Source organism: Amia ocellicauda, chromosome 7, assembly GCF_036373705.1.
Source record: "Amia ocellicauda isolate fAmiCal2 chromosome 7, fAmiCal2.hap1, whole genome shotgun sequence".
Classification (NCBI taxonomy): domain Eukaryota; kingdom Metazoa; phylum Chordata; class Actinopteri; order Amiiformes; family Amiidae; genus Amia; species Amia ocellicauda.
In genome coordinates, this window is record NC_089856.1 from 29,859,371 (window position 1) to 29,870,104 (window position 10,734).

Genomic DNA, 10,734 nt, shown 5'->3' on the forward strand with positions numbered 1-10,734 from the left:
TCTGCACAAATAGTTACATGTGAATATCAATTTGATTACTTGAATTTCTAGCACAAGACACAGTTATTTCATAGTTTTCTGAGCAGTCTATTTAAAAAGGCACCAGAAGGTTCTGAATGTTTCCTTGTGTCTGTTTTGGGGTTAGGAATTATAATTGGCTTTATGGTTACAATTAAGGTGTGGAGGTGTAGAGCTGGAGTTTGGGGATGTGGTTATTAGTAGAGTTGTGTTGATACTCCAGGAGCCAAGAATACTCCCAGAGAGGATTCTCAATGGACAAATCAACAACATGTGACCCCACGCAGGTGTGAAGATCTGTGACACGTGTTGAGGGCCTGTGTAATGTGTGAATTCACTGCAAGTCACCTGCTGTTCTCCTCTTCCCAGTTTGAATCAATCAAGCAAGCTACAGAAGATACGCACAAACAACACAAATCCAATGAAATATTGATAAAGATGTGCAGATTTCTCAATCAAGTGAAACATTTTCCTGTTCTGCCTGATTGCCAATCAAACAGGGCTTATGGAGGCAAGGTTGTTTGGCATTGGCTTTTGTTTAATTTTTAATTTAAACAAACTTTGCATGCCGCAGATATTTTCTCTAGAGTCCCCCATCCCCACACCTCAGGGTGATTGCAGAGAGCTCCTTGACTCTCCGGCGATAATCCTGTGTTTATAATCTCGACCCACTTCACTGTGAAATCCCACTAAAGGAAAGTGAAACTGCTTCAGTGGATTTCTTGTCCTACCCTTCCTTGTCCCCTTTCTCTCATTTCCCTTCCTAACTCACTGTACAGGGATGGCAACTAGATAGCAGTTTGAGCCCTTTCCAGGTTTTAAGTTTTAACACCAATTGCTTCATATTATATGGCCTTTTCTTGAGTAACTCTGCATAGACGTGTGAAGTTCAAAAAATATGTCACATGCTGTAGATGTTTGCTCTTTTGCTTTATGGATGCAATTGGCAGAAGAACCTGCTGCTTGTAAAATGTAAAAGGGTCAATATGAGATATCTGGCCTTACTAACCACCCTTGCTCTTCCTGTGCCTTCTCTCCCTTTCTCTCTCTCTGTTAGGCTCCCTGCTTTCTCTCTTTCTCCTAGTCTTGCATTGGAGGTAGCCTGCTGTTCTGCTGCTATGTCTTTAACCTTTCAGTTTCAAATGGAAACAGCATGTTGCTGACACAGCACCTCAGCCACATAAAACATTCATTCAATAAGCATTTTGTCAAAACATATATTCCGTTTATATGCACTTTTGCACTGCGTTTCTTAACAGAAACCCACAGATAACACACACAGAAGGATAAAATGTCACAGAGGAAATCGTAAGAAAAAAAAATCAAGCCTACACAAAGAAACAGAACCAAAATAATAATTGACAATATTAAAAAAAAAAAAGGTGTCATAATTACAGGCTTTGAGAACATTAATTAAATGTGCCCCCTGTCCTTTCCTCGCCCTCTCCAGGCTGGCATATTCAAGATTTCCTGGAGGAATTAAAATTTCAATACATTATACGCAACATATCCCCACTGACCTCGGATATTTTCCACTATCCGAGTTAATTAGCTCTGTATATTTAAATAAACGTGGCCTCATTAAATAATACAAGTTCTTCTCAATGAGAGGGAGGGCAATCCAGCTGTTTCAATGACAATAAAGAGTAATAACTGATTCAAACAGAGGTACGGATAACTGATTTGAATAGAGGTGTGGATGGGTTTGTCCTTATACTGTACACTTGGCTGATTCATCATGGAATGGAATGGAATTTAACATAGCACTATATTGATACGTCACTTAATTTGCATGCTTCTTGGTCAAAGACAATGGTGTTGCCAGTCATATAAAATCTCAGTCATGGGTCAACAGGCTTAAAGGTTGAGCAGTGGGAACCAGCCAACAGTGTACATGAACTGGACCAGCATGGTCTCCAATTGTACAGATGATTCAGCTGGGTGGAAAAGTCAGATGCCATCATGTTTCATGATGCCATCAAATCGTAACATATTTACAGATGGTGATAGAACTAAATTAATGTTTAACACAAAGGAAAAACAGTCTGGGTTCTGCTGAAAGTCAAGTCATGTGACTTACATTCAGAAAAGGATAGCTATCTAACTGTTCATAAGGCTCCTCTCAATGTGGGACAGAGTCTGAGAAGGTCAGCATTGCTCTCCTGTGCTTGCACTACCTGTCTGTCCAGCTCCTCCAGGACCACCTGGTAGCATCAGGCCCGCCTTCAGATGACAAAGAGCTTCTCACATTCTTACACAGTAAACACTGTCCAGTCCTGCTGAAGGACAACCTTTTCTGATATCTATGAAACTTAATCCCTTACCAAAACCTCTTTGTTTATACTGTGTGCACTATTACTGCCTGTTAGTCAGTCTTCCATGATACTCACAAGCAATGTATGTTGTTTTGATCAGTGTACATCTAGCTGTAATTTTCTTTTGATGTCTATTAATGCATTTCTGAGTCCCCTCTGTGCTGCAGAGGTGTTTATGGTCAATCAGAGCTGCACTGAACCAAAATGTAAGATTGTAAATAAATGTAAAAACCTGAAATATTGTTTGAACGTGCTTTATTTAAAGTCAAAGGTGTTAATACTGTATTGATGCTCTGGACCCCCCTTCCTGTGATGATAGTGATGGATAACTAGCCATGTGTACAACTTATGTAAAGAGGTGTAGCCCTGTGTGTGCTCCTATGATTGGGAGAATGACCATCAGGGAGTTAAATTAATTGTGAGGATGTGCCGTCAGCTGCTCCTTCCCCCTGCTAGGTCATGGTAGTCTTGTTGTCATGATGACACTCTAGGTAGATGTCATAATCCTCGCCATCGGAAAGCGCAGGGCCATTGCCAGGCGGTGTCTCACACACCGTACTGCGCAGCGTGACGCGGGTGACGCTCAGGGAGTAATTCCGGACGCCCGGGTGGCGTGAGCGGCGGCACATCACCTCGGTGAACATCTCGCGGAATCGCGTGGACATGAGGTTGTACAAGATGGGGTTCACGGCAGAGCTGAGGTAGAAGAAGATGCCAGAGATGATGTGCACGTACTGGAAGATGAGGTGCCGGTCAACCGTCCAGTGGTCGATGAAGCTCCACATCAGCCTGTCTGTGTGGAAGGGTGCCCAGCAGATCCCGAACACCACCACCAACACGACTGCAAGACAAATCAGCACTGTTAGCTCCTTTTCCCCTTGACTATATATCTGAGCCACCTCAATGACACCTTCCAGCAGATTCCTGATCCATGGTTGGATCATAATAATTGCACTGATTTACAAATTTGGTGGCGCGTGAACACGGTGATGTTGGAACACAGGCTACGGTATCTCTGTGCTGAAGGCAGTCTGGCTGAAACTCGGCAGTGAACATTAAAACTGTAATTAAACCCTAAACTGCTTTGTGCTTTAGAGCCATTTCTTTCAGCACTGAGTCCCCAGATGAGGATAATAGTAGAATGAACATAATAGGTAAAGCACTGTCAGCAGGAGAGACTTTCCTAGCTGCATGGCTGTGCTCCCTGTGGTCTGTACCCATTATAAAGCTGCATTCATTAGAAAATCCACAGATTCATATGCCCTCAGAGAGTTGAGGACAATGGAAAATATTATTTAAAGACATCAAGGCTTAGGAAAAATCAGCTGTGGGGTCTCTTGTCCCACAGCCTCAATCTAGACAGCATTAAAAGTTCACAGAATCTTTGCAGATTGAGGAGTAAATCTGAAAGGACTTTCTGGTCATCATTATTGTCATTACACATTTTCATAAACCATTAATGATGCCCCCAGGAGTGCATCTGAATAAATTATTATTATTATTATTATTATTATTATTATTATTATTATTTGTATTTGCAGGCTGACATTATAGCTTGTGGTGTTCAGATACTCCCATCCATTATTGTGTCATGTATTTTCCCTCATAAATCATAAACTACGCTCCTCACAGGTCACAAATCACTGCTGTGCCTATGTAGAAAATCACGACAGCGGAGCAATATGTATACATGCTTTTCCAGCCGCGGAAACGTCAGGCAGTTGAGTATTTTGAATTGATTCAGTGTGGCAGGGTTAAGTGATCCTGAAAGATGGCTTGAAAGGTGAAAGAATACCTCTGGAGAGACAAGACTATGACCTTTTTAATTGGACTGAACAGCAGTGAGATGAGGGCTGAGCAACCATCTCACCCATTTACTTAAGTAAGAAAATCAAATAGTTAACTGCAGTGTGTGTTCCTCTATGTCCTTTCATACAGAAACTTAGCAATACAGTATGTCCCATTGGATCATCTCTTCTGTTGTGTTTAGTAATCTTATTTGTTCTTCAACTAGGATTTCTGTACAATATCTCCACCATGAGCAATTTAACATGAACAAATTCACTGGGCCTGCCATTGATTCCAGGCTGTAAAATTTCATCTGGCTTAATAGGAGATACAGAAATGGGGGAGATGTACTTTATTCTTACAGATGAAATGAAAGAGCACCCAAGTATAAAACAACTATGTGTTATGGAAATCTGAAGTGTTCTTTGTTTTGTTTATGTCAATATACACTCACCTAAAGGATTATTAGGAACACCATACTAATACTGTGTTTGACCCCCTTTTGCCTTCAGAACTGCCTTAACTGCCTACGTGGCATTGATTCAACAAGGTGCTGAAAGCATTCTTTAGAAATGTTGGCCCATATTGATAGGATAGCATCTTGCAGTTGATGGAGATTTGTGGGATGCACATCCAGGGCACGAAGCTCCCATTCCACCACATCCCAAAGATGCTCTATTGGGTTGAGATCTGGTGACTGTGGGGGCCAGTTTAGTACAGTGAACTCATTGTCATGTTCAAGAAACCAATTTGAAATGATTGGACCTTTGTGACATGGTGCTATGTTATCCTGCTGGAAGTAGCCATCAGAGGATGGGTACATGGTGGTCATAAAGGGATGGACATGGTCAGAAACAATGCTCAGGTAGGCCGTGGCATTTAAACGATGCCCAATTGGCACTAAGGGGCCTAAAGTGTGCCAAGAAAACATCCCCCACACCATTACACCACCACCACCAGCCTGCACAGTGGTAACAAGGCATGATGGATCCATGTTCTCATTCTGTTTACGCCAAATTCTGACTCTACCATCTGAATGTCTCAACAGAAATCAAGACTCATCAGACCAGGCAACATTTTTCCAGTCTTCAACTGTCCAATTTTGGTGAGCTTGTGCAAATTGTAGCCTCTTTTTCCTATTTGTAGTGGAGATGAGTGGTACCCGGTGGGGTCTTCTGCTGTTGTAGCCCATCCGCCTCAAGGTTGTACGTGTTGTGGCTTCACAAATGCTTTGCTGCATATCTCGGTTGTAACGAGTGGTTATTTCAGTCAAAGTTGCTCTTCTATCAGCTTGAATCAGTCGGCCCATTCTCCTCTGACCTCTAGCATCAACAAGGCATTTTCGCCCACAGGACTGCCGCATACTGGATGTTTTTCCCTTTTCACACCATTCTTTGTAAACCCTAGAAATGGTTGTGCGTGAAAATCCCAGTAACTGAGCAGATTGTGAAATACTCAGACCGGCCCGTCTGGCACCAACAACCATGCCACGCTCAAAATTGCTTAAATCACCTTTCTTTCCCATTCAGACATTCAGTTTGGAGTTCAGGAGATTGTCTTGACCAGGACCACACCCCTAAATGCATTGAAGCAACTGCCATGTGATTGGTTGGTTAGATAATTGCATTAATGAGAAATTGAACAGGTGTTCCTAATAATCCTTTAGGTGAGTGTAGATCAACTGCTCAGAAAAGTAGCTTAAATAATATTAATAAAAATATAAAATGGGACCAAGAAAATTTAACAGTGTGGCATATGTGTTAGGAGGTCCCCCTACAATTTCAGATTAATTCTGTTTTTTTTTTTTTCGTTAGCCCTTGGAACAAAAACAAATTTGTCTGAATAAGAATCTGATTTGTTCTGTATTGGAGTAAAAGATATACAATAAAGATATATTGTCTATTAGCAAAAAGGCTTTCTCAGATCTTATTACTGCACAGCATAGCTTAATTCCTTCTGAGTCTTACGCCAGCGCCTTGAAAAATAGAATCAAATGTTTTACACTTTACAGCCGTGTAAAGACAAGCAGTTTGAATTTACTGCATTTAAAAAATATGTAACCATAACTTGTGCCAAAGAATCATAGGTTCTGCTGGTCTTCACTCCATTCTTAATGACTTACTGTTCTCTCAACTGACACCTCCAGGACCAGATCTAAACAGCAATGTTTTATTCACTTCTAATTGCATTTCTAGATTGCTCCCATTCCATTACTCCATTGGTTCATACATTTTAACCCTGAGAGCATGCATTGTATTTTCAGTCCTAGAAATGTCAAGGTGCTCACTGTCACTGCTCACTGAGTCTATTTTTGCTCTGGTCTGCAGAGTGGAAAGTGCGACCTTTTGATTGTGGGGGGAGAGCTCTTTCCCAGGGAGCTGCATTAACTTCCACATCATGACAGATAACAGCAATCAGAGCAGCATGGCTCAGTATACAACATTTCTTCCTGAAGGTTTAGGTGCTCCAGCAATGGATTATCAATGAGAAATAAGGATGGAGGGGGAACTGGTTTAAAATGCCAATGGAAATGATTTGAAATAAAGAGTCGAGGCAAGGTTAAAGGAAAGTGAGAAGAGAATAGAGGAGAGAGAGAGAGAGAGAGTGGGATGGCGGCAGGGATAAAGACAGAGAGGGTCTAAAGTTATTTTCAGTTTTGTATTTTCAATTCATCTGAGGGAACAATTAAAAAAGCAATTTTTGTAGCTTAAAGGATTTTCAGCTCAAATGCATCCACTGTGATCTAAAAATAAGTTTCCAGACCTGGTTTACCTATACCAATACATACACACTTCTGGCTACCATTTACAACATTATAATTATCTGAAGTGAAGACTTTCTATACGAGATTAATTTAAGCTCCTAGGTACCAAACGGCCAGAGCTCTTTTTATTTTGCTATTACTTGTTTCGGTTATGCTTGTCTTTAAAGCTATAATTATCTACAATTTAGCAATCTACATTTAATATTTAACAAAATCACTCCTATTGAATGAGTTAAAATATTAAAGTTAAAGAGTTAAAGTATTTTGTGGTATAGGCTAGACAAGTTTAAGAACAGCAAACATTACAATCTAAAAAACACCCTATAGGGTGCTCAGTGCTCAGACATACTTAGAGACAAACACGCAAGTCCTGATTGTACCAATTAGTCATTTAAGTAATTTGAAAATCCTGAAGTGACTGTGACCCCTTTAGGACTGGACAGATCGAATACATCTCCCCCCACTGACTTTTGTCTCTATGGTTTCTGTCACTCAGCACCCACATGATTTCTTTGTAGTGCCAGAACGCACTTCTTTGAAAATCAACCTATTTCTGAAAAATTCTAGGTGAATCATCATGGTGAATTGCTACCTTCAGCATGCACAATTTGCTTTTTGTGTATGGGCAAAATTGACGCCTGCCTCCAGTTCTCAATCTGCTCAATGTGGTTTCTCTCTACACTGAACAATACACTGTTTCATGTCAATCTGGTTAACTGAAACGTGAATCCTTCAAAATCTAATTAGGCTATAGTTTGAGCATTCCAGATCCTAATACTAATCCACCTACTTAGTAATTAGGATAGGTCAGCCAAGTTATTGAGACTTAATACTCTGTTAATACATTCCAACAATGTCTAATTTAAAGTATTATCAAAACCTTTGTAGTATCTTTAGTTTGTCTTGAATTCTTCCTCTTTCTGTAATTGTTAATCGTAAAAAGCAATACTATGGAGAGACTGGGAGCAGTGATAAGCAGTGAAGGCAGTCTCTTTAGCCTGTCTAAGCTGGTGCCCCTCTGGGAGCGAGCCGCAGGTTTAACCAGTGTGAATTCCTCACATTAACCAGAAGAAGAAAGTAATGAGTCAGAAACATTTACCTGACAGACTGATCTTGTTCAGCTGAGAATGCCTCTTTCCAAGAACCTCTGTTTCAGTGACTCCATAATGCTGCATCACGGCACGGTTAGCTTCACGGCAAATTACATTTATCGAACATGAATCAGTGCTTAGCTCGGAACGGTTCCTGAAGGAGTTTGCGATACATGCAATGGCTGTTTTCCGAGGCTCTGTTAAGCCCTCTGGAGCAAGTTATTCATTTAGTGAGCCTCTGGGAATTTCACTACTGGGGCTCTGAAGACAATTAACTATGTCTCCTCATTCAGATGGTAAAACAAATCCAAATTCCAGATGGACATCACACAGCTGAACACATACTTTTAAAAGGAGAATTAGAAAACCCAGATGTATTATTGTAAGATGTGCACAATGCAGATCTGTTTGACAGATGTCAGGGAACACTTCACTGTCTCCTGTTTTCTCTGTGACAACCTGCAGTTTACCCTGACTCCCTCCACTGGTAAGGAGAACAAACTTGTCTCTTTTCTGGGAACTGTTAGATGGTTTGTGCTAAAACAAAGTGATTTTGTCCTGCTTTTAGTGCCTCTCTTTAGTCACTCAGCTGCCTTCTTATCGTTGTACTCAGTTCTTGTGTCCAGTTAACTGGAAGTTTAGTGATGCTTATCGGCATCTCAGTTTTGCGCTGTGTTAAAGCTATATTTTATATACATTATGTTCTTTAATGAAAAGTCATAATATAAAGCCAAGATAAAATCACAACTTAAGACCACCTGCCAATCATAAAATCCTTTGGTTGTGGCTTTATTTCTGTTTCCCAGAGGCTTCTCCTGGCTACCCAATTGAAAGCCTTCATCAAGAACAGGCTCTGGAATGTGTGATAAGTTGGTGCTTTGAAGATTGATTTTTATCTGTACTGACAATTTTAAATTAGATGCTAAATTAGATTTGAAATTCATGCTTGATGATTTGAAGATATAGATGAGTTACTCACAACACTGCAAGGTGTACTCAGTAGGGGAAATTGCTTGCAATAAAAGATGGGAGGCACCTTATTATTTTTCATTTCAGCAAGTGACACCAAATTCAACGTCAAAGTAAATGCACACTGTGGATAGGAGGGACTAGAAATGCAGGGGAGTACACAGTCCCAAAAATCATTTTTCTTTTACACTGATTCTATGAATTTGTGCCTGATTAGGCTTGGATGGGTTCATTTTTTTGGTTCAATGGGATGTCTTACTGAATTTTGTTATACATTGAAAAAACACAGATAGATCTAGTGAGAGAGAGTGGGGGCAGGTGCTTGCAGTCTAAGCAGGGGTTGGGTTGGGGGGAGACTCACAGAGCATCTTGGTGACCTGCCTCCTCCTGATTTTCTGCTGCTGGGTCTGGATGCTGTGGTAGCTGTCCCGGCCCAGACTGGTCTTGGCCTCCAGCACCTGCAGCATCTTTTCGTGCTTGAGCTGCAGGCCGATGAGGAGGTATAGCACGCTGATGGTCATCATGGGCAGCAAGAAAAACAGCAGTGTGGTGATCTGGATGATTAGGTTGTACATCCAGCGCGGCTTCACCAGAGTACAGATGGCGGATTCATGGATTTGGTGTCCAGAGCCTGTGGGCAGGTAGTAGATGCCGTGCAGGCTGGTGTTGGGGATGGCGCAGAGCAAGGAGATGGCCCACACCGTGACGATGACGCGCTTGGCATGGGTTCGCGTCACCATGTACTTGGCCCTGAGTGGGTGAACCACGGCGATGTAGCGCTCCACACTCAGTGCCGTCACATTCAGGATGGAGGCGAAGCACACTGTCTCGAAGAGGAAAGTCTTGAAGTAGCAGCCACCCTTGCCAAAGAGGAATGGGTAGTTGCTCCACATCTCATACAACTCCAGTGGCATGCCCAGCAGGAGCACCAGCAGGTCGGACACAGCCAGGCTGAAGAGATAGTAGTTGGTGGGCGTCCTCATCACCTTGTTCCGGGCAATGACGATGCAGGTCAGTGCATTGCCCACGGCCCCCACCACGAAGATCACCAGGTAAGTGATACAGACGGGCAGGAAGACTGAAGACCGGCGGGGGCCCAGGTATTTCTCCAGCAACTCATCTTGGCTGAGGCACAGGTCCAGTGTCCAGTTTCCCAGCAGGTGGTGGGAGCTGCTGTTGCACAGTGTGCTCAGGATGCAGCCTGGCTGGTCTCCCAGTGGGTGCAGAAAATCTTGGTTAGAGCAGTTGTATCTGGCCATAATGGGAGACAGTATGAGAGACCTAATAAACAAGAAAGAGAGAGAGCATGGTGGTAACAGTATCGATTTAGTTGACAGGATCCCCTCTCCAACATTTAAGTTGTGACTGTGTTCTCACACAATTCTCCTAACTTAAAATTGCATTTGGACAATGTACATTTATAAACTTCCAATTACATCAACACAACTTTGTATTCAACATTGTGAGAAAGAAAAACAAAATACTGTTACAGCAGGGACGTTTCTAGAATTCAAGCGGGACTTCGAAATGGTATCCAGGATCAGGGGGTGCGGGGTGCGGTTGCTGACGGTGTTCCAGTGTGAGAGTGGGGGGGGATCACGGTGTTTTGTGGAATTACTTCTTCATTCTTGGATTCTTTTCTTATATTTTTTTAAGGGGGGCTGAGAGAAAATACAAAGGGGCGGCTGACATTGTTTTGTCGGACTGTTGAACTGCGCTGTTACTTCATAATTGTATTATTTTTATTGGGCTGAGAGAAAATACAGGGGGGCTGGAGCAATGCCCCTGT

At 42.0% G+C, this 10,734-nt stretch overlaps 1 protein-coding gene across 1 annotated transcript; it reads right to left on the bottom strand.

Moving 5' to 3' along the window:
• Positions 1-490: 490 nt before the first annotated feature.
• Positions 491-10,204, bottom strand: nmur1a (neuromedin U receptor 1a). Its single transcript, XM_066710239.1, has 2 exons — positions 9,307-10,204; positions 491-3,174 (listed from the first exon to the last, which is right to left on the bottom strand). The coding sequence occupies exons 1-2, from the start codon at positions 10,202-10,204 to the stop codon at positions 2,786-2,788; spliced, it is 1,287 nt and encodes a 428-aa protein (XP_066566336.1). The 3' UTR covers positions 491-2,785.
• Between the last annotated feature and the right edge of the window lie 530 nt (positions 10,205-10,734).

Coding starts and splice junctions, on each gene's coding strand:
- nmur1a (XM_066710239.1), bottom strand. CDS start 10,204: ATGGCCAGATACAACTGCTCTAACCAAGATTTTCTGCACCCACTGGGA. Junction 3,175..9,306: donor GCAGGTCACCAAGATGCTCT/GTGAGTCTCCCC, acceptor TTTGTCTTGCAG/TCGTGTTGGTGGTGGTGTTC.